Genomic DNA, 24,957 nt, shown 5'->3' with positions numbered 1-24,957 from the left:
ATTGTATCCCTCATATATGTACGTTGTTTTGCATAATGAAGAATCTCAAACATTTGTATTGAAAAATTACAATCATAAAGTTTTTCGCTTATCCACGTCCTTTTACGAAGGATTTATTGATTTTATTAGCATTATTATCATCTTTTGCGGCTAGGGCATGAAGGTTTTTGAAAATAGCAACCGATTTTGGTTGATATCATATGCAATAATTAATCTTCAACTCTAGAGGTATATGCCTGTACAAATCAGGTATAGGCATATACCTGAATGGTATTGAGTAACTAGGTACCAACTGCAACCTATCTAAAAGTATACATTATGCCAATTTACATTGTGCCTTTCTTTTTGATTGTAGATAATTACAATCCAACAGTAAAATCGCAAAATGTGTTGGTAAGCACATAACTCGAGAACGGTTCAACCGATTTCGTTAATTGTTTTTTTTATATTCCTTGAAGTCTTATGGAGAGAAAACGTACACAAGTAGGTACCACAGGCGAAGCCAGGTTAGAGTATTTTCCATAATTCGAATGTATGTACAATATTGAAAATATAATGCAAGGTTAGTTTTCTATGGATCAAATTAATAAATCATTGCAAATAAAGAAAGGTCATTGTGGAAATAATAAATACAATTTGATATTTAACACGCTATGTGGATTAACAGTACCTATCATATTAATTAGATTAAGGAATGAAAGGATGAAGGTTTAAGTTTGGAATTCCATCGTTTAGGTACTTAGGTGCTTAATTAAAAATTTATTGAAGACCTAAGTCGTAGTTAAAATTATTGAGGGTAGGTATATGAATCAATAACAATAGGGCTTTTTAAATATTGCTTTAATATGGTGATTTATTATTTTTTTTCTTAAAGATCTAGGTAATTCTTAGTCATGCTTATAAGGACTTTAAGGAAGATAATAATCTTAGGAGTATGATAGCTAAGGATCATGCTGTGCTCTGTTACAAGAGTTTTTAAGTTATCACCTTCTTGGTCTCTAGGGGGTATTTAGATAAGAATAAATTCAACAAAATGTTCAAGGATAATAAGTTTTTCTAACTAGGTTTCAATAAATTGAAAACATGTTAAGCATGTTTATCTACCTACGTAGGTAAGTACCTACTATAAAATATTTGTTGCTATTTCTTTTTATCAAGTCTTTCCTGAAAACCTGAAGTTTCCTGGTTTTTCGGAAAACTGCGCCAAAAAACCAGTGTTTGGTTTTTGTTCTATGAATTTCAGCTATGTTTGCTAATTCTTAGAAACATAATACGTTGAAAATAACATCGACGTTATTTTACGTTAGTTTCGATGTGACGTCTTATCAAATTATGCTAATTGTTTGTTAATGCATACCTATACTGTAATGTACAAACTACAAATACGATTTTAAGGCAACAATATACGACTTACTGCTGTTTGTAGAGATATCTTATTGGGTGGTGTGAGTGGAAGCGATTCGAATAAAATTATTCATTTTTTTAACACGAGTTTTATTTTTATTTTAACTACTCCTTTAAATTTAATGGAGGTACATGATGATTTAATTTTCCAAATTAGAACATTATTAACTATATTAGAACATTCAGGTTAATCGATAAATAATGAATAACCTACAAAACTGCACAGTAAATCTCCCAAAATTAAAGTAGTCAGAAAATATAAAACAATAAACAGCATTTTAAGTAAGTATTATAATATAAATGCGGTGAAAATAAAAAAAATAAAAAAGTTTTAAGCGGTTTTTAATATATTGATTGTGTTCAATAAGTTATCAAATAGGTACAATTAAACGATAATAATAAAAAATTAGGCATTGAATTCATTTAAGTATGTTAGTTGTAGTAGTTATCTCCATTCCGCTGTAAGAGCCGCAGCTCTAACGCCAAGCGAGGTTTTATATATAAAAGAAAAATATCCTGTAAAGTTAGTATCGGCGACATTACCGCGGTTCAATTAATTAGTGATTTAAGTTTTATTGTTTTACCGCCAATTCTAAACATTCATAGACAACAAAGTGAAAAAAATATCTCCAAATGTTCATTCAAATATTTATTTTATTTCTTTTTACGCACTGTATTAATTGTTGGATATTCAATAATATAAAAAATGGAATTATTTCACGGAGACATAGTTTCAACGGATTTGATGACGATGATATTACTCCAAATGACTTGGCAGACCTAAGAATAAGTTTAATTTATCCAGGTTCGTGTTCAAATTATTATTTTATCTGTTATATTTTTATCTATGATTTGATATAGGTATCATATATTATTCTATAATTTGAATTTTTTGGCGGGTACTATCGTCATTGATTATTGATATTATATCTCCAATGAAAGTGTTCGATTAATTATTATAATCAGTTCAATTGTAGGTATCTCTTTCGTTGCATTAATTATATTTTCGAAGTTCCATTGTTTAGATTTTGATTTGAATTTTTTTCATAGCGAAGTCGATGCTCTAAATATAAAATATTTTCAGTTTAGTATATTTTCAACGAGCATTGCGCTTTTTGCTCTATATGGACAATTTTCTTATATTCAAAGGTACAAAATGGTGTGGAGCAGGTAACATAGCAGATGGATACGATGATTTGGGCACTGAAGAAGAGGCAGATTTTTGTTGCCGAGAACACGACAATTGCCCTGATGTTATATTAGCTGGAGAATCAAAATATAACCTTACGAACAATGCATTTTATTCCAGGTAAGCTAATTACCATAAATACCATATTATCTCCGTTTAATTAAATAAATAAATAAATAAATATTATAGGTAGGTTATTTGTTGAACCCCGTTTCTTAATTCAGTGGAATGATTTCCCGTAACTGGATTTAGTGTTTCTTAATTAAGTATACGGAGGCACATTTGTACTCCTATTAATTACTTAGGGTCGCGTTATTCTTAGAATTCATCCACAAATTTTGTAAATAAGCAGGTTTACGTAAATTTTTACAGGATTAGTTTTGTTGTTCCAAAATATAAGTTTGAAAACTTTAAGTACTTTATTTTTAGATATGTTTTAGCTAAATAAATGTTATCAATGCATTAAAAACATACCACACAATAATCAATTTTAATTGCTGATACTACATTCGTCTTTGTCTTCCGTGTTCCGAGGGAAACAAAGAGTTACAGTAGGAATGCAAGATCCTTCCGTAAATAATAATGTCCCTAATAACCCCCTATTAATTGAACCTTGACGTTCATCTCCGCATTTGTTGATTCCAAATCATTTCAAGTAATCTGCCAATGGATGCGGGCTCTAAAGGCCGTACGAATTCATAATATTGTCATTGATATTGTTCATTGGGCTTGCGTGACTGGATGTCGTGATTTATTTGTGTTTGTCTTTCACGATACTGTGTTAAGGATAGCCGATATTATAATCATCCTTCATTTCATAGTAACCTTTGCATAATGGTGTAGTAATAACGACATGACATTTTTTGTATCCCGAGAAATAACAGTTTTACCTGGAAATGGCTTAGTTTTTTTATGTAACTGAACCTTTAAATTTATTATTGCACAAGGAGTGCAGTCTAGATTTAACCGTCTTGCTATACTTATACCTATAGTGTCTAAGTGTTTGCCGAAAACAATTACGAGGGCTATATTGCTGTAACACACCTGAAAATTGTTTACACAATGTTCCTTTTTCTCGGTTCCATTATTTTTTTTATCGTCCCATATATTTTCGTCAATTTGAACTTGCAATCCTTTAGAGCAGCTATGAATTAAATATTATGTTCTGATAAGTTGTTACACAGGTAATAATAATGTTATCGTTTCATCTAGATCGATTCAGATCAAATATCATATTAAGTACGCTTTAGGGCATAATATTATCTAGTTCATCGGCTCTCGATATGACTAAATGGTTGGAAAAAAATGAATTAAAATAAAATAATTAATTCTTCAATACATCTGTACATCACTCACAAATAAATGGTCCAATTAGTGTCCCAATCTTGTTGAAACCAACCGATAAAGTTCGATAAACCACCGAATTCGAATTACCTTACGACAACATTATCTTACATTTCATAATAAGTTCTAACAAAACAAAGCAGCATAGATAAGTCAACAGGTCTATTGTTAAATCCATAAAATTACTTACAACTATAAATTTATACTTACTTACTTACTTACTTACAACTAATCAATTTTCAGATTATCCTGCCAATGCGACTTAACATTCAGAAAATGTTTGCATGATGCTCAGACGAAAACTGCTAAAAAAATCGGGCTCGTTTACTTTGATGTTTTGGGCACGAAATGTTTCAGAGAAGATTATCCTACCACTGGCTGTAAAAAAAGGAGCGGGTGTGTATTTTTTTTAATATTATAGAGAGGTTTGCATGTAAGTATATGTTTGTAACGAATTGGCTGATAAAGCATTAGATGGATTTGGATGAAACTTTACAGTAATATATGTTTGACCCACAAATTTATAGTCCCTACAATAATTCAGAATTATGACGTCGTTGCTTCAGACATAGCATGCTCAGATAAGAAAAAAATAAATAAATGAAGTCTCTACATTATAGGTGGTTGAAACAGAAGTGCGTCGAATATTCTTATGACGAGACAGCTCCGAAACGATACCAATGGTTCGATGTCCCTAATTACAACTGAACTACCAAAGATAACCGGATGATCTCTAATAAATTTAATGCAAATTAAATTTGTTTTATTAAGCCCTCCCATTTTTCCCATTAGGTACTCTTAAAATAAATAAAAACCTAAATCGTATGAGAAATATTGAAGAACTTCTTTAAAAGCTATACCAAAATATTAATTTTCTGCTATATATAGACGAATAATTATTAAAGAATATATGATGTAGAAATATCTAGTTTCTGTAACTCTCAGACTCGAATCAATATCGTTTAAAATAAAGACGTGCTTGTCATAGACTACAGGCCCGTGTTGAAAAAATTATGGGTCATTTGACCCACCACCTGACCTATCTAGAATGATATAAGAGCATAAAATAATAAGATTCAGCACTATGACGTCACTTGTAAGCTGTCCACCTGAGTGCAGATGAGAATTCGAAGGTTCAGGTAGAGATTTTCTCCCCTTGTCTCCATGATTTTTGTACGGCGTTGCGGAATAATTGATTAAAAGTAGTATAGAAATAGTATGACACAGATGCCGTACAAAATCAAATTTACCCCGGCAACTGTCGAAAAATAAAAATAAATTCCGACTTTGTGGACCACCATTTTTGTACGGCATCTGTGTCATACTATTTCTATACTGCTTTTAAGCCATTATTCCGCAACGCCGTACAAAAATCATGGAGACAAGGGGAGAAAATCTCTACCTGAACTTTCGAATTCTCACCTGCACTCAGGTGGACAGCTTACGAGTGACGTCATAGTGCTGAATCTTATTATTTTATGCTCTTATATCATTCTAGATAGGTCAGGTGGTGGGTCAAATGACCCATAATTTTTTCAACATGGGCCTGTAGTCTATCATATGACGAAAATCAGTCTTGTCGTATACTGATAGAGTAATTCTTTGTAATGTAAGTACGTGATCAATGTTACATTTAGTTTAATCGTAAACTACGTATGTATTTAATTGCATATAGAAATATCTCAAGATGATTCACGCTACATAATACATATTTTAAGAAAAAAAATAGTAAAGGGTATGGAACAAGTATGAAATACAAGAAATAAAGAAGCGGCATTTGTATCATTTATTTTGTTTCGGCATATTTCATTGGTACATTGTTAAAGATTTATCCATTAAGTTTAATATACATTCTCCATTTTAAATTACGCACAAATGAATGCACGATTAATATACAATAATTATTTATATTATTTCGTATAAATAACGATACATAGGTACACGTGATAAAAGATATGAATACAGATTTTATAACAATGTATATAAACAAGTGAACAACTTTTATCGGTGTTAGATATAACGCTATTATTTATTAATATAGAAAGTTTTGATTAGTACAGGTTATATATAATATATTATGGATATGTAGCACTGAGCTTAGCTAACGTTTAGACCTCTGCAAACACCCACTTTATGTACAACTGATTTGTATATACATTAAAGGGATACACGCACAAAGGAGATAATATATTTGTTTTAAATTATCGTCATGAGAGGTGTGGCAAGATTGCTTTATTGAAGAATATGGGTTCGGTAAACCACATTCACTGGAAAAACATCATCGACAACGTTCTATTATAATATGCACTAACTATCTAAAATTGAATCTGGAAGTGGAAAATTGCACTAGGACCCGTTCTGGATAATTACTGTAACACAACCCAACAATATCCACGTCCATTGAAAAAACTAAAAAAATGATCATCTAGGTATTCATATTCATAATATTGAATCTTGTACCCAACTTATCTGACCATTAATTACGTTGACAATGCAAAATTTATGCGTTATTTTAAAAAGTCCATGTCCCGTTTTACGAATGGGTGAGTCAGTCATTCCTTTTTCTCAACGATACCTTTAACACACCCACAATACCTTAAGCAACACTCAACCCACTAGAAATTTGAACATATTATATGGGATGGATATATTTGAGAATTTTTAAAAGTATCAGGGTTCCCAAAACTAATTCAAATTATCTTGTTTATATTATCTTCTTTGTAACGTTTTACGAAATTCATGATTGTGGCCTAAACAGCACGGCTAAACATTTTCTATATACCAATTTTACTAGGAATCGCAAGCTAATTGTCTCTTATATACGTGAAAGATTGAAATACGCATTAATTTTGGATATATACGAAGCTATATAGGACTTAATAGAGTATCCCTTGTACGTAGTGAGCATCTCGTTATATAGCCTACATTCCAAGCAAACTTACCGAACGATATTTACAACAATGATTATATTATATAGAACATTTATAAATTATTTAGATTCGAACAACGCATACGTAGAAACGTTCTTAAGATAGGTCACCTTATATACGATTTATTGTCATACGTTGTGTTAGGCATAATGTTTAAACAGTAAAGACGAATAACGTTACTCGGAAGTAAGAAGCTCGCATTTATTGCTATATTGCTTTTAACAGGATGTTTTAAAGATCACTTTCACTGTGAGAAAACTTGGTTGCTATAAAGGGCTACAATAAAATTGTTTAGAATAACTAATATTTGGCCCCAATTGTTTTCCTTCGTAGTAAGATAATGAGGTAAGAATGAGACTGTCCAATTATTAATATATTGAATAAGAAACAAGGTATTGATTGATAATATTCCTAATTTTATATCAAGAGAGAAACAATTTGATATTCTAGATACTTATTAAAGGGCGATTAAATTATCTATTGTTTCATCTTACCCCATATCTAACCTTAGATACCTCGATGTACCTTTAACGTTTGGTTTTGGATACTAACTATAATGAAATGATTCAGTAGGTAGTTAATACGATTTAGGATTTAATTAAAAGCTTAATTTTTTGAGTGGTCTGAAAAATTAGACGCGTGTGTAATATGACATTATTTATCCATCTCGGATCATACGTGTAAAATGTAAACAATCGTAATGAATGGACGGTGACCTCATGTCATTTAATGATGTATAATATAGTAATATTTAACCCCAGTGTCTTAATTCACTCTAGTGGTCAAGTCTATAGAGGCTTTATAAAACGATTATCTGACAAATTTGTAGAAAAAAAGGCGTAGATTAAAATATACATCTCAGACAAAAAAAACATACATAAGCACATATTTACACCGGGATGCAATGGCATGTATCCGAAAATGCGATTAATATAAAACGTAGGACGTACGCGCATGATTTGTGACTGATTTACTAACATGACAATAAATCATACATAAGAATGAATTGAATTTGACTCCCGACGTACGTTATAGAAAATATTAAACACATTTCAACTGTTTGTCGATGGCCAAATTCCATAAGTCGTTATTTCGATTATTTCGACTAATTAAGGTAGGTATGTAAGTTCATCATAATGAAACATATTTTCTTATCTCCCACCGAGAAGTAGGATTAAAAGATATTTATAAGTTAAATAAATAAATACTATAATAAAACTCATGCAAGCAGTCTTTAGGCTCGATACGGGGGTAGCCTTTTAGTTTAAGTCAAAATTTAACAGTAGATATCGATCATTATATAGTTAAACTTTAAAGAGAAAGACAAAGGTTTAAATATTTTTTCCTTCATTGTCTATTTTATACATAGACAATATATTTAAATATACCCATAAAATTTCCCGAAATAATAAATGCATTTTCAACAATTTTCGTTAGAGATAAATATTTAGCATGTTATAACACTTAGACATTGATGAGGTCTATGGAGCAAGTTGCCATAGAAAAATGTTTCAGAATTTGGAAACTTTTTAGATGAAAATGATTCTGTATTTTACATATTAATGACAAAGATGGTATCACGTCTACTATCACAGAATATTATTATTTTCAGAAAGTGAATTGTAATATTTATTAACCTTACATCTTCTAAATTTAAACATCTTTTTTATTATTTTCTATTGATTATTTAAACTGCAAAACGGTACCTTTTAGATTAAAATCATACAGGTAAATCAAATGAACTTCTCGCAAGGTGACGCTAAGTTCAGCTTTTATATTGTTATTTAAATCTTCACAACATCACTATAAACTTTATTATAACACAATGAATCAACATCAATATTCAGGAATGTATTTTGTATTGCTGAAGTCTATTTCTGCAAGGACGGTTGCAGAATTCAACGAATGAACTGTAATGGACAATTTGATGGTAACATTCAACAATTATTTATATTTTTTTAATTTTATTGAACAAAGATATAGTTTTGAAACATCTAATTTCTATATTTAATAAGGAAATACACACCTAGCGATAGAAAACGTAAAGTGGACACGTGGCCTCTAAGCCACAAACATTAATGAAAAATTATGTCACGAAACACTTAGAAAAGATTTTCTTAAACTGTTTTTTTCAGGTCTAAATACAAAATGGAATAAACTAAACTATATAAAGGAAAAAAGCCGTTCTATATAATAGGTAGGTACATTCTTCAAGATATTATAGACTCATATTTCTTCGGAGCACATTATTGATACATAAGTGTAAGTGCACATACATTTACAGAACGGCTTTTTTAAACAATCAAAATACTTATAGTCTAATCTAACAGACGGGCAGAGGTTCAAGAGATAGAAAACTTTACGATACGACTAATTCAGGGGTTAAACTCCAACCGTGCGTTATATCGAGACTGCACTAACATTTGAATATTCACTAAACTGTGCGTTTATTGAATTCATTATTAATTATTTACATCATTTATTACAATACATTATGTAACAGATATAAATGGGTTACAATAAGAAGATCGACGCATAGAGCCGAGTAGTTTGCCGGACAAACACAGCAGTAGATCCTTCCCGCTCTGAGGCTTTTATCAGCTATCAGGAAAGTGATCGCGGAGAGCGATACGGGTGAAATGGTAAATTTAGGGCCCTAAAGGCCGTACCGCCGACATTATTTGCCGCCGAGACCGAATTTCATAAAGATGAGTTCCTTACCCTTGCTAAGAATATCACCGCCGGGGGCGGTCATTTCGGAGAATTTTTGCATGAGGTTCGGTTGTGAGGTGGGTGGTTGTTGTTGTTGCTGTTGCTGCTGCTGTTGCTGCTGTTGCTGCTGCTGTAGTGGTTGAGCGGTGGGTGCGGGGACGACGGTGGGGCCGCCGCGGCGCGCCGGGGACGTGCTGACCGCGGTCGTGGTGCCCACGGGCGGCATGGCGAGCGTGGCCGCCGAGCCGGGCGACTGCGTGGGCGTGCCCACGTTACCAGCGGTCGTGCGCGCGGTCGTGGTCACCGGCTGTGCGTTCACGCCTTTCCCCCTCGCCTGCTATATTGTATATGCAAAATATGGTTCAAACATCCTACTTTATCTAGCAGATTGATAGCTTCTACGATGATTGAAAAATTTTGAGATAATGGTCAAACCATGGTCAAACAAATATGCGTATAATGTAGTATGATAATATGGTCTTGAATTATTATTATTAGCGAACTAAACCAAGCTTCAAATGGAAACACCCAAACCGGTGTAATGTTTAGATTTTAATGAATGCTCTTTTTGTAGACTGAATTTTTTGCAGAAATATCATAAATTTTATTCCACGTAAAAAATTTCAAAGAACCATTATGAAATAATCATAAATAAGTTTGTACTACGTATACAGTTTGAAGTTTAATAAATACTTTCACTAAATTATTTACAAATACGGCATGCATTAATAGTATAAATATAATTCATAACATGCATTGCCATACAAAAGCTAAATAGTTTACGAAAAATAAATTAATAAACATTAAAACATACTTAACTTCACATTCGGAATAAATCTAAACATCGATTTGAATAAATGCAGGTAAAAACGCATATTCATGCTTAAAAATCACATAAGCTTTTAGGTCAGTTCCTGGTATTAGACGAGTACTATTATTGTCCACCTCAAACAATTTTTAGTGAGTAGTATTAAACTCCTTACCTTTAAATTATAATGTATTATCACAGAATCGAATTAATGCATGTATTCGTCTAATAAGGGACCACATTCACAGGCCTAACTGTCTGTTGACGTTAGTGAATGTTGATGGTAAGTAGCTATTTATCAAATGTTAGTGAAGTAAACCGCTGTGTTGTTTGTTCTAGTTTCGTATGATATGCTCCAGTATATGATATGATTTCTAATAATGTGTAAATAGCTTCAATGATTCGTTCGGATTTGTGAACCAAAATGCTTTTCGGTTACGTCACCCTGTTCTACTGGGCGTAGATGAAACATAAGATATAAGAACTAAAAGAAGGAAAAGTAAACAGTGTAAATAATAAATCTAAAGATATGAAAGTGGTCGAAAATAAAGAGACTAACGTTGCATATCGAAATTGTCGTGGGTCAAACGTTATAAACGGCAATTTTTACCTGAGCGTTCGCCTGTTCTGGATTACTGGCGCTTGTGTTGTGGTCTAACTGAGAAGGGGGAAGAGGGCAGGCATCTAGCAAACAGACAATACACACAACATATATAGTGACCACAGACAACCACTTAAATCTTGGATCACACATCACGCACATCTGGAATCTGTGCATTTCTATGTTGCGTGTATTTGACCGGCCTACCCTGCGTGCCGTGACACTTCTCAACAAAACAAAGTTGTGATAAAACAAAAACAGAATAGATAGACGATAGAGAACGCAGAAACAAAATAAAGTTGCCCTCTCTGATATTTGTTATAGTAAAGGTATCGTGTTATTGTCTCTAGGTACCCTCGTGTTTATACAAAAGTTAACGATGTCTGTGACTGTGTAATCCAAGATAGTGTTATTCAGCAAAGTGTACACCAAGAGTCTTTGTGCTCCGTAGATTGCAACCGGACTCGCGTATTAAAGTGATTAACTTTAACTTGGGAATGGAAAAGGGGCTAATAATACAAGATTTTTACTTGGAATTTATACAATATCTAAATGATAAGACAGGACGGGAAATTTTGTAAGGTGGTGTCACTACATTTTCAGGATATTCATAAATTCTACATTACCCATAGTTGAGTAAGGATAAGGTACAAGGATATAGTGTTTTTTTTAACTAAACTCGCTAAGCGAGTCCTTTTGCAATCGCTAGAAAGTGTACGGGAAAGATGATAGAGGTAACCAGAGTGAAATAGCTAGGCGGATCAGTAGTCACATAGCAAGTCCAAGGTGCAAACATGAAACACTCAAAGCTCTTAGTGATCAGAATTAACCCTGATCGTCAGCCGGACTTACCTACGTCATTATAAATTAAATTTCTCTAACAAAGAGATTTACTATAACAGCGAATATCGAAAAGCCTTCGCGGCTCTACACAGTACAGTACAAGATAATTTGGTGTGAATGTATACCTGTTTTCCGATGTTGATTTCTTTGTGCGGGTACAACGTTGTCTCTAGGGGGAGGCGGAGGGCCGCGAGCTCCAGGACCGGAGGGCACTCCTCGGCCGCGGCCCGGGCCCACCCCGGGGGCACTGGTGCTCGGGCCCATTCCTCGACCACCGGACGGCCCTGGAATCAATGGAATTGTTTTAGTTTGCAGAAGAGTTGATATATGAGAGCGATGACATCATTACTGACGAAGAACCATATAGAGTTAAATATCAGGTTGTTCCAATAAAATAGTAACTGCTATTTTTTATGGTTAAATTTTAAGCAAACAGTTCTCATATTAATTACCTTGATTACTTGGTCCCGCTGGCGCATACTGATCGTTGGCTTCTGTGAGGAAATTACTCGGCACCAGGCCCCTAACACCGTCAATTTCTGCCATGTAAAAACCATCATCGTCCATATCACCGTAAACATGAATAATCTGACCAGTTTGAAAACTTAGCTCTGCCTGTAATTACAAACAATTTATATTTCTATAAGCAATAGTGTAACTACATATTTTTAAAACAAAAAATGTAGAAATGAGATTGTAAATATGTAGGTACGTAAAGGCAAAATGTGTAACAGGAAATAAATGACTTACATCAGCGTCAACATTAGGGCTGAGTTCCTGTGGGTCGTAGTCATATAGAGCAATCATGCGTCTCACCGGATGGTTTGTGTACGCGTCATTCCACCGATCTCTCGGTTTCGCCGACACTTGGCCGGTTGCCTCTTGCTCGGAAACTTCGACAACCATGTTGTGAGGAACATAACCTCTACGACCTCTACACTCGCCCCAGTAAAAACCGTCGGCGTCCTTGTCACCCCACACCTGTAATTACATATTATAGTTGTCTGAATTCACACTGTTGTAATCTCAAAAATATCTGTTTCCATTGATCACTTCACTCCGTGTTCAATAGTTAGACCTATTTCGGTAATTATTTTCTGTTGTATTCGTAATTGTCATGAAAAGGATGAAATAAAAACTCTCCAAATATTAATAATATTAATATGTGACATAATCTTTCTCAAACTCATCTTTCAGAAAAATGCCTTTAATAACAGAAGACAGGAAAACATTTGTTGAGAAAGCTAGTTTGTGGTTTTAAAGTTAAAATTAAGACATAACATGTTAATATTTTTGTGTAATTAAAATGACAAACCTTTATTGTATCTCCTTCACTAAATGGCAGTTCTTCATCACAACTCTCAGGATTAGGACTCATAGTTGCTGGATCGTAATCAAACAGTGCGATGAAATAGCGGCTTCTTTTGGATTGCGGTTGACCCTGAGGAGGAGGGCGACCTCCGGGAGGTGGACCTCGAGGCCCAGGTGGAGGTACGCCTCTAGGGCCATACTGCGGCATACCACCTTGTTGTACTTGTTGCTGTAACTGTATTAATAAAACATCAAATATGCATTTAAATCGATGTATCTACAGATATTATTACCTACAGATGATCTTATGTCAACAGATGATGATAAGCAATTATTAAATTGAATACGAATATTATACAAACTGTAATTCTAACATTATAAATTTCAATTATTTTTTATTAAATTCTCATTTGTAAAATTTACATAATTTTAAAAATTTCAAAAACTTATTTCAGTGGCATTACCTGATGAGGATTAGGAGGGCGTCCTCTCTCATGATGATTCCTCGGAGGTTGGTTTTGATACTGCTGTGGCTGCCCGGGGTAGGGGTTGGTTTGGTTACTTGGGAACTGGGCGCCCTGTTGAAAGGGGGGTTGCTGCGTGCCATGGAAGGCTTGTGTATTCGGGTACTGCTGACCCGAAGGCTGCTGCGACGCTTGTGCAGGTTGGGACGGCTGCTGCTGACGTCCGTACGAACCAATACATTAATAAGGTTAGATTTTCCATAAGAAAGCCATCAGCAATTCATCAAGCTTGTAGCCACATATTTTACCTGGCGGTATGCATAACAAAGCAATAAAAATTTACCTTCTTCTTTATAAAAGACATTCCGTTGACACTAGTCAACCCCCATGCACAACGAAAGCCTGCGTGCAGCTTTTATATTGAAAATCAAATCGTCCATAGCAGAGGGTGTTCCCAAAAGTGGTTCAGCTTTAGATGCGGATAAAGAATGTTTCAAAGTCTCGTAAATTACGAGTATTTTAAAAAGCTTATCGATGTATTTCCTATCTCATAAACGATTAAACACGGAAAGGGCAGAAATATCACTTAAGAATCTAAGCCAAGACAGCATGCAAGGACAGTCATACAAACACGCTGCGCATGCTTTAATGATGATTTAGTGTTGTTTCGAGTGCTTTTGTCGGGGATGTTAATTAATTTCCTATAACTTCGAATGTTGGCTTGCGGTAGTGAGACGTTATCAAAAATTGGACAGTGTTGGACGTGGTTGTGTAGTGTATCAGACAGAGACGTGAAGATGTACACAGACAACGAAAATTGGAAATCGTGATTAACCGACACACAATTAGTAGAAAAGACAGCAAAGTGAAAGTGTTAGCACATGAAGAGCACATCGATGGCAAGAAGAGAGCGCAGACCTGCTGACGGCGCCGCGACGCCTCCTCGTCTTCGCCGACCTGCTCCACGGCACCTTCTTTAGTGATTTCGATGGCCGGTATCCCCGATTGCTGATATTTACCACATGGTCATTCGAGAATTTAGAAAAAAACATGATTCGAAAATTTATAATGTAGTTAGTGAACGTGATACAGTGAATGCTTATCTATGAATCAGAATTCGACAATAATATTGCCAAGCATGTTATTGAAATGAAAGTGAAAGAAGAATAATAAGAAATGGGTTGCAGATGATGCAGGAAGAGCGAGTGAAACTGCATTATATTGTAGAAAAGCTGAAATCGAAATGAAACTTCGCTACCGTGGAAGCGTTTCTTTGTTCAGAAAAATAACTTTTGTTAAAATTTCCTTCAGCGTTAATTCATGTGTGGTCGATTCATGATCGATGTTTTGCGTGTTCAAGTGATAATTGATTTAATAACTTATGATTTGTTTGGTATGAGTTAACAATGAACTATCATAGGATCTAAATTATTTAAGCTATATTTTCAAATCTATGTCAGACTATTATATGGAAAGCTGTCCTTTTTCTGTTAGCACATATTGTTGGTATTATTATTATACCTAATATAAAGCTATAGGTACTTGACTATGTTATAATATATATATCAGTGTTATGATTATACTTTGAAGAGTACGTTTTATGTATACAGCTATAACGTTAATTTTCTGCTACGGTTATATTTTTTTCTACCATAATAATAATATAGAAGCATACTCAAAGAAAACCTTTATCATGTATTGTTTGTAAAATGACTACTTTGTATAATAAAATACTTATATAATGATTCTATAATAAAAACGGGCACACTGTGAAAATTAACAAAAATCAACTAATAACTAAAAAAACACACTCCCAAAAAATTTGTAGAACGCTAAACAAAAATGGGTGTTATAAGAATATTATAGAAATAAATATAAAAGATATAAATAAAAAAACGTGTAAAATTCCTTACCGAAGGGGTTATTTTGTCGAATATACTCTTTAGAAGGCCTGTGCCGAATCCGCTCGTGGGCTACGAAAAGGTGTATAACAGTTATGTGAGAGAAAGAGGCAAGTTTAACTTTAGGTGGTATGGCATAAAGATGAGCTCGATGAACGGGTCTGTGTCACAAAGTACAAGCTCTTTATCTGTCTAAGTATACGGGTACTGTAGGTGTCGTGCGTTGTCGGGTATCGGCCAATAGCACTAGAGACTACTGATCTAGTCGCAAGCTGTAGGTATGCAATTTAATTTTGAACGCCTCGAGCCGAGTGCACAGCTATACACAATGGCACGCGTGGTTGTACCTAGCGGTTCGGTCGACCGGCACTTAGCTACTGGACGTCAAGAAGGTTTCAGCGACAGAATCACAGAAGATTAGTATAAAGAGTGCAATTTGCAACACTGATGTCATGTGACCAGCAATTTGTGTAACGATTGAAACTGTTTCTCTATAAATTAATGTAACAAATTGCAAAGAATCATTCAAAGCAAATTGCTCGTCACGTCGTAAAAGAGCAAATGACATTTTGTTTTACAATGATAGCTAACACATAAATTTATTATTAATGAAATTAAACAATAAAGAAGCTCAAATAATTACACAGATCAACATGACAAAACATTAATTAAAATATATAATATGAAATGATATTCGAAACACACATATTATAGACAACACTGATCTGCAAACTAAATAAGTACATAGAGCTGTGCCAAATACATTTGATAAAATGGTAATTAAACTCTATAAAAGATAAAATACTATGTATGAAATATAAAAGGGGTATTCCAAAAGTTACGGCGGATTAATGATAAATCTCTATTACAGCAATGCTCTTTGCTGTTCGTTAATATAACAGTAAAAAATTCGCTATTAAAGATTTTAATGTAGTTATAATAAAATTATTTTACCAATTATAATAATTTAAATGTTTAAGAAAAAAATATTTGTATGAAAGGGTTAAAATAGAAATCAAATTAATCATATAAACTTCTTCTAAAATATAAAAATAGATTGTCACCTGAGCTGCTTGTTGGTCATGGCGATTAGCCGTTGGGAATATTTCTTTATCAGAAAGGTTTTCGTCATGTTCTATGACTTGTTGCTGCTGCTGATAGGCTTGAGGGCGCTGCATTCGATAACCTGGAGCTGGTTGGTTAGGAACATGACCTGGGGGACCTCTCGGAACTCTGGACACAACACCTCGAAGAACAGCCGGAGGAATAGGCGTCGGTTGGCTATCACTTGACTGGCTGTCGCGAGATTTAGTACGAACCTGTAATGAATAAAAAATACATTCAATAATTGTGAAAGCGTTCAAATTCGTTCATTTATGTATTTGCATCTGCTTTTGTGCTTTATTAATACATGTGTGTTTGTAATAGTATGAAGCGTATACTTTAATGCTAGTTAGCGCTTGAACAGCCACACTAAGCTAAACAGAAACTTACGGTGACGCATTTAGGATTGAGGCCGAGCAGTTTGCCAATATCGATGAGAGCGTGATCGCCGGTCGGCGAGTCTACGTCGGTCACCTTCTTCCCGTCCGCATAAACAGCATATCCAGTGACAGGCCCTGAAGCGGGTGGGCGAAGCACTGGCTGCCACGTCACAAGCAGTGTACCGTCTTGGGGCCCAGCTTCCACCTGCGACACCGCACCAATCACCACCAACAATCCAGCAAACATCTTAAGGCCAATTGGTTTACGACAAATGTGTCAGAGATACTAATAAGCCACATTGAGGGAGGAATCGACATCACACAGGGTACGCTAAGCTAACAACGAAGTGAGCGACGTCAATATAAATTTCTCCTGACGCTGGATTTATGGTTGCGATTGACGCGACTTCTTCGAGATATCCATTGTGCCTCGTGCTTTGAGGTTGTGACTTAGGACGGGGTGTGTATGTTATGTGAAAGAGTAAATATAGGTAGGGTAACCACACACTTCGTGAATTTCAGAAAGCTATAAGTCTCAGGTGCGTCTTCTATTTTCAAACTTTTAAATACGGTATGTCCCTCGTATTTAATTTTCTAAACTCTGTCCTACTCTGTACTTTAATTTAGTCAAACAATTTTCACACAAAGATTAATCTATAAATTAAATATTTTCAGTACATATACCTATTTAAGGTTAATAATATTAATTAAAAACAATATAAATTGTAAGTAGGTATGCTTCAGTGATCGGGAAGTTTGAGTGTGGAATGTGAAAAAACTCCGACAAAAGCATGCTCGATCCACATCATGCTATTCGTCTATTTAAAGGAAATTACCATGATTTCGTTTGGAGGATCTGGAAGACCTTTTGGCAGAGTTCTAAAGTCTGTATATGCCCCTGGGGCTTCTTCAATGGGTATTCCAGACGGAGGCCCGGCTCTCAAATGCTTAGCTCTTACTGTAACTCGATATTGCGTGCTTGGTGATAGCCCGGTGATGGTATGACGGTATACACCCGGCTTCACAGTTCGAACCTATAAAATATAACTATGTTTGAAAATGAACATTTCGACGTTTAGGTGTAATACGCTTGATTAAAATTATTGTTTTTTTATTTAATTTTAATACATTAGATTTTTTATTTGGCATGACAAAATGAAGCCCCTTTCTATTTCGCTTGGTCGTTACCTACTCTTTTTGCTAGTTTCCGGAATAATACAAATATTTGAACTTTAACTATAAAATGTTTTGGTTGTTTAATTTTCATGCGTGATACATTTTATGCGAATACAAAAACACTTCGGGTCAGTAATTTTGTTATAAAGTTGACATTACTGAAATATCCAAGAATGAGAACAAAAATGGTAAAACTTACTTCAACATTGTTTACACAAACTACATGTTGGTGATTGGAATTAGCTGGGAGCCAGGAGATCACGGCCTGGGAACAGGTGACGCCACTGGCTCGGACACACGTCGGGCCCATGTTGGATGTGTCCCGCCCAATGACCATGGTGCAAGCGGCATCTCGAGATGTACGCCTAGTCACCGTCACAGAGCGAACGCTAATCCGATGCGGCTGTTAATTCATCACGGTTTAGGAACGTATTATATGCGCAATAATTCAATAAATTCATAATTTATTACCTGGCGCCTATTTAAAAAACTACATTTATAGGAAAAGTTGCCTATTTTTTCCTATAGTAATATAAAATTTTTAAGCTCCACAACATTTGAAAATATTCTTCGTTAATTCATATTGCATTAAACACTTCTAATGTATCGAGTTAAAGTAACTTACCCGATTAGAATCTACTCCTTCAACTAACGCCCGCGTCCGCTCTGTAGCTTTGACCGTTGTCTTCAAGACGCCATCGACGTAGACGTGGTAGCTTTCTATGTTCGCCTGCTGCACTCCCTCTGGCGCCGTCCAGCCAATCAGCACGGACTTGTTCAACTGCCTCTCGAGGGTTAACTGGCGCGGAGCAGGAACTAGTGACGAGAAAAACAGCTTGGCTGTTCAGGTCCGAGGGCAACCGCGTGTGGGAGAGTAGCCAGGCAGGCGAAGTGCGAGTGATATGCGATGAAGCGTGCAGCGAAGTCCGGTACAAAGGGACAAGGGGAAGGAAAGGACAAAGGCTTAACTATACGGGTGTCCTCTAATGAGTAAACCTTTGAACTGGTGATGATTACCTATAATCTGTATCATGCTTGGTGTATGTTTGGATTAGCCAAAATTAGAAAAATATTCAGAAATTAATTCCCGTCACCAGTGATCATTCACCTTAAGCTTAAAGGTATACTCTTTATTGGATACCCACTATGACCTCTATGTTGAACTTGGGGATTTCAATTCTCAAATAAAATTCTAAGTATTTTCCTGTTTCTAATTTTTCTATACTGTTTTAGAAAAACTTTAAAATTTTAAAAATAATATCTAAAAATATCTGTATAACTAATATTCTACTAATGAAAAAAATATTTGTTTAAAGCTATTATTATTATATCAGCTCTACGCTATAATAGGATAACAATATATAAAAATCCAATGAATTAAAAATGAAGAAAGTGACTATGTATTTTTTTTAATCTTACCATTATCGTCATCTTCCGAACCGTCAGTAACATCTGCAACTTCACTTAGGCGAGCCACGTCACGACTAAGAGAAAGATCACTAACAGCAGTTGTAGCAGTTTCATCTGCGTCTCGCAATGTCGCAACGACAGCCTACAAAAACAATACAAACATAGGAATATTTCAATCATCATCGCCTTGTGTATCTTGTTTTAACGATCTACTTACGGAAATAAATAACAATTAATCTTACCTGATGAAATTCTAACAAATCGTCTCCAACTAGTCTTTGAACAAAATTAGCAGGAACTAATCCCCGGCGACCGTCTAATAATTCAGCATCGAGCATGGTGGCGTTTGGATCGGGCGGACCCCATACCAAAAGATAATCACCAGAACAAATAGATAGTTCCCCTTCAGCACTTTCGATTCTAAAATATCAAGTCACATCAATCATTTGATAAACATTATATTTCATTATTATAAATTGATACATACTCAGGGGGGTCATAAGAGAATCTAGCGATGTAAACACAGCAACGACCTTTTCCGGGGATATCCAGCATATCAACTTGAGCCTCTGTGGGTCCACCACCATTCATATAATGTGTATTCCGAACTGAAATAGAATAACCAATCCGTAAGAAATATTATGTAATTCTTCAAATATCTTTAATTTATACAAGTGAGTACCTACTAAAATAGTGTATGTACTGAAAAACTTACCATCCATATCTAACATATTATTTGGTAAAAGTCTCATATTTCTCGGACCTCTGTCATGATATAAGGTCGATTCTAAACCTCCTAATCTGTCTGGAAATTGGCTATCTAATCCTAAGCTCCAGCTTGGTTGATGAGGAGTTACAGGAGTGACAGCCCTTATCATAGCTGGATTATTAGTTCCGTATCTACCTAATCCAAGGTCAATTTCATCCATAGGTTTAAGTTTAATATTCATTGTATTGGTTCCTAAGCCGCTAGTTAGAAGAGGATTTGTATAAGTACCCGTTCCAGTTCCATATACACTTGTGCTTGTTAGATTTGAATTCAGTCCTCCAAGTTGATTGCCACCAGTGAGGTTACTCAATGTATTACCAAGTGCACCGGTTAGACTTGACTGTATACCCGCGAGTGTACTTGTAAGTCCACTTGATAAACTCGTCGGTACATTGTTCAAACAACTGCTTAGACCTCCTCCTGCCATAGTCCCCGTAATCGCTGTCCCACCTAATGTACTACCCAAAGTCATTCCAGATACATTCCCAGATAAATTTTGAAGGTTTGATTGCAGACCGGCTAGCGTACTAGAGATTTGGTTAATATTATTAACAAGGGGTGCTGTTACTGGATTTGTGAACGTGACTTGATGAGTATTTGATAGCCCATAAGAAGCCGACACGGAATTAGTATAGGAGGAAGGGTTGTGCGCACTCATGGAATACGCAACGGAGTTAGAACTAGGAGCAGTAAACTGTCCAGTGGCATGCAACGAGGAAAGGGTAGGCATTGTGTTGCTCTGACAGAGTGCCATATGCCCCGCTGTACTTGTATAAGAATGTGGCAAAGGTGACGGAGTTGGCGAATGGAATTCCCCAAGTGCTGTGTTGGAACCGCTTTGTTGAATACCTGTAAATTAAATTATATTTATTAAGCATAGAGGATATAAATCAACCCTCACTCGCATAACTTACTATACAAACCGTGTGTAGTAGATCTTGTGTGCTCCAATTCCGCAAGGATTCTATTATCTTGTTCGATTTTTGCCATAATACGTTCGATTTCAGAGGCGGGCTGCGTTGAAGTAGACCACGTGGTGGTCGTAGCACCTCTTGCGCGCATTGATGATGATAACTCTAGTTGTAATTCCTCACATCGAACCGTTTCCAATGCAGCCTAAAAAATCAGTATGCAGCCTTAAAATATTCGAGAGTTATAATATATCGATTATTATATGATTCTATCACTTTATATATATTCTATCACTAGTTCAGAGTTAGAGCAGTTCGTGCTATTTTTTTGTAACACATTAAATCTACGCATGCAAAAGTGTCCTAAAGTACACGAAAGTATATAAATGCATGTCATAATAATATGACTACATAGATTAATTACTATTTATCTAATTTACACCTACATATAAAAAACTATCTACCCAATTTCTCATAATTGAAGTTAAATGAACTTATATATTACGAGTAAATCTAAGTGAATACATGTTTCAAAGTTCATGCAGTAATTACTTTATTATTCAAAAGGAATTTGGTAGTTCTATGGCGATGTCAATACAAAGTGATCGGTAATAAAATGCTGCTACTGAGCGTATAAATTGGTTTTGCAGCTATATCATATATAGGTATTACATATTAGTATATGTTCGAATGATGAAAGTTACCTTCTTTTCCAACTCTCGTACTTTAGATTGCAGCTGTTCCACATTGTGCGAATCGAGCGGCGACCGCTGCGCACTGCGTAGCTGGGCGAGCGCGTCGGCGTGCGCTCGCTCCGCGTCCGCCCGCGCCCGCTCCGCTTCGCGCAGCCTACGCGCTATCACATCGGATTCGCTGCCCCCTGATATTCCGTACACGCTCATAATCTGTGGAAAATATTATTTTTATTACTTTTTAACTACAATATATTGCATGTGAGATGCAATCGCATCGTAAACGTATAGAACGTTACAGAAAAATCATAATAGACAGGATGATAATACAGTAGAAACTAGAAATTAACAAATAGTCGTTGCCTTATTTCGAGACCTAAATATAACATGGACACATTGTTTTTGAATTGAATCCCTTATAATACTTTAATTGCTCAAAGCACATTTAATTAGAACCCTCAGCTAGAATCAGAATCAATCACCCATATTTACAATCGACCGGATTTTTCAAGCCATTCGTTTGCCAATAATAAACCAATGGTTTACAGCCAACCGTATACCGGCACTACGCTACTCAACCGTGACAAACCGTGCCGCTTAACTGGTGTATGAATAATTTATTGATTTTATGTTAAAATCGAGTCGAACGGGTACTCCATCGATTGACGTCACAGACGGCCTGATATCAAAGCATTAAGTGGGTTGATTACACCTCTAAGAACAAACTTCATAAATTGAATTGCTGTTTGCTTCTAGTGTTCTTAAGCATAATGAATGACCGAATCTTTTTTAGCCGACTCTCTCCGACTCTAGTGTCGAATATAGAATACTATTGTTTCAAAACCCTCGTCACCAAGTTCTGTGTATAGTCTAAGATGCAAACAACTAGTGTCGTTTGTTCAGTTAAGAAAGCTAGAATCGCACCCCTTCTCACAACAGACAACAAAACTGTATGTGCCATATGTTCTTTGGTTTGATATAAACATGTTTTGTTTCAGATCGAATTTAAGGCTTTTAGTTTTCAGAATTTAAGTTTTAACGATTTATATTATCTGTATGATACATATTGATCGTAAGTTCTTACGTTCCAACAATACACCTCTAGCATTATTATAATTTCTTTACATTGCTTTGACATGAAATGAAAATCCTATTTATAATGATAGTAGGTATTAAAAGTTGATAGTAGATGTTAACCGAGTGAGTCCATTAACTCACTTAATAAACAAAAGCGCTACGCATAGCAATTCCTCCGTTGTGTTAAAAGAGAAAAAGAAAAAAAGCAGTCCATTACAACCTTCACAAAGGGCAACATACAACCGATAGTGTTACAAGTCGTTCGTCAAATTTATGTCAGCAGCAAAGCGTTTCAGAATACGTAAAAAGCCCCTCGACATGACCTAAGATTTTCATCAGAGGGCTACAACCTCAACGGGTCAACGTACAGTGTACAATCGGAACACTTTGGCTTAAACCTTATAGAGTACCTATGTACCTACCTACTTATATGTAAGAGAGACTAGCTACAATCATGTGTTTTGCGATGGCAAATACGTTAAGTACAAGCACAGTACAAGGCTAGTTGGTTGAAAGGGAACAACAAATGACACTTAAAAATATTTCAGGCTAACAAATATAAAAAAGTTTGCAGTTCCTAGATTTGTAACTGATGCCTAAAAATATTTACTCTTGACGCACAACCTATATACTTACAACTTTGTGCACATGCGCCATTTCTATAGAGCAGTTTTATACAATACTAGCTTCCGCCCACGACATTGTACGTGCATCCCCGTTTTTCCCCGTTCCCGCAAGAATTTCGGGAAATCCTTTCTTAGCGGATGCCTACGTCCTAACATCTACCTGCATGCCAAATTTCAGCCCGATACGTCCAGTGGTTTGGGCTGTGCGTTGATAGATCACTATATCAGTCACCTTTGAGTTTTATATATATAGATATTTGTTATACATTTCAAATACACAAATATTATTTTGCAGATAAACGGTCACATATCCTTGGAAATATAGTTCATTATATATATGTATTTGCTCCCGCGTCGCTCTGTCTAGCCGCCTAAAGACAGAAAAGTGCGATGAACTTTACCCTCTACTTTATCCCCATTCAAGCCTTGCCAGACTTCACGGCGACGCTTGGGAAATTAGGAAAACGGTCAGACAGTTACGCAATATGTCTGAGATGGTTTATGATTTTATGAATAAGCTCATTGGCATTGGGCGACAAAAATGATAAACAAAATCTATCTACTTAATCTTTAATTTCGTATTAATTTTCATGTTTTTTAAAGTAAAAAAGTTGTGAACTATGTTTGAAATTTTGTAAAAGACTCTTGTTGAACATTACATATTCAATATTCAATAGTTAGTTCCGTAAAGAATAAATATTTTATTCAATGAGTATTAAAATGTGAATTCAGTTTTGCCGAATCAGTTATACAGTTCCATCACTATTCAACCCGAAAGTCTATTATGATGAATAAAAATTTTCTGGCAAACGAATTGGAAAAAATATTATCCGTAGTACGTATATTATTATTAGTCTGTGGTAGTACCTACCTATGATCGACATTGTAGTTCTTGAACTTAATCTCTATCTCTAAATTTTTAAATTATCTACCAATGACCCATTAATAACATTAATTTTCGTTTCAACCGTAATTTATATTTTGTGTATTTAACATAGTTTATTTAACTACATATATTTTTAAGCTCCAGCTACAAGAGCTCTAGAAATAACTATTTTATTCAGGACATGGGCTATGAACATTCCGGTAAAGTGAATATACAGACTCTTCAATAATTATGAGCAAACGCTAGAATATTTAAAATTTATGCAGGTCAGACAATTTTTAATACTTGCGGTGGGTCCGTGGTATAATCATACTTTTATAAGAAGTGAAAATATTAATAAAAGTGTTTTGTATTTTTTAATTGAAACTGCTCTATGTTAGCTGTTTGGATCGTGTAATGGCTTGAGGGTCGATTTACAG

General features: G+C 35.1%; 2 protein-coding genes across 7 annotated transcripts; one reads left to right on the top strand and one right to left on the bottom strand.

Annotated features, from left to right (window-relative positions):
- The first annotated feature begins 1,933 nt into the window (after positions 1 to 1,933).
- On the top strand, positions 1,934 to 4,694 carry LOC149478788 (phospholipase A2-like). The gene is made up of 4 exons (XM_089708801.1): positions 1,934 to 2,209; positions 2,554 to 2,713; positions 4,181 to 4,333; positions 4,558 to 4,694. Exons 1-4 carry the CDS (start codon positions 2,038 to 2,040, stop codon positions 4,643 to 4,645), a joined length of 573 nt encoding a protein of 190 aa, XP_089564927.1. The 5' UTR covers positions 1,934 to 2,037; the 3' UTR covers positions 4,646 to 4,694.
- Positions 4,695 to 5,700: 1,006 nt separating this feature from the next.
- LOC149478787 (RIMS-binding protein 2-like) lies at positions 5,701 to 22,507 on the bottom strand. Of its 6 annotated transcripts, XM_089708972.1 has the most exons (21): positions 22,432 to 22,507; positions 21,962 to 22,162; positions 21,261 to 21,462; positions 20,293 to 21,195; positions 20,065 to 20,185; positions 19,820 to 19,997; positions 19,587 to 19,719; positions 18,793 to 18,983; positions 18,367 to 18,570; positions 17,828 to 18,025; positions 17,002 to 17,196; positions 16,572 to 16,826; positions 15,520 to 15,579; positions 14,525 to 14,614; positions 13,607 to 13,822; positions 13,147 to 13,377; positions 12,582 to 12,812; positions 12,284 to 12,446; positions 11,957 to 12,115; positions 10,998 to 11,071; positions 5,701 to 9,913 (listed from the first exon to the last, which is right to left on the bottom strand). In XM_089708972.1, exons 2-21 carry the CDS (start codon positions 22,157 to 22,159, stop codon positions 9,545 to 9,547), a joined length of 4,371 nt encoding a protein of 1,456 aa, XP_089565098.1. In that variant the 5' UTR covers positions 22,160 to 22,162; positions 22,432 to 22,507; the 3' UTR covers positions 5,701 to 9,544. The 6 variants fall into 6 exon arrangements, with proteins under 6 accessions (XP_089565098.1, XP_089565101.1, XP_089565099.1 ...); XM_089708975.1 differs by lacking the exon at positions 14,525 to 14,614 and having other exon boundaries at positions 5,701 to 9,916; positions 13,607 to 13,819; XM_089708973.1 differs by lacking the exon at positions 15,520 to 15,579 and having other exon boundaries at positions 5,701 to 9,916.
- Positions 22,508 to 24,957: the final 2,450 nt, after the last annotated feature.

Source organism: Colias philodice, chromosome 21, assembly GCF_061535455.1.
Source record: "Colias philodice isolate Cphi_HAF_F1 chromosome 21, ilColPhil1 Martin Lab GWU primary, whole genome shotgun sequence".
Lineage (NCBI taxonomy): Eukaryota > Metazoa > Arthropoda > Insecta > Lepidoptera > Pieridae > Colias > Colias philodice.
This window is presented reverse-complemented; position numbering and strand designations above follow the sequence as displayed.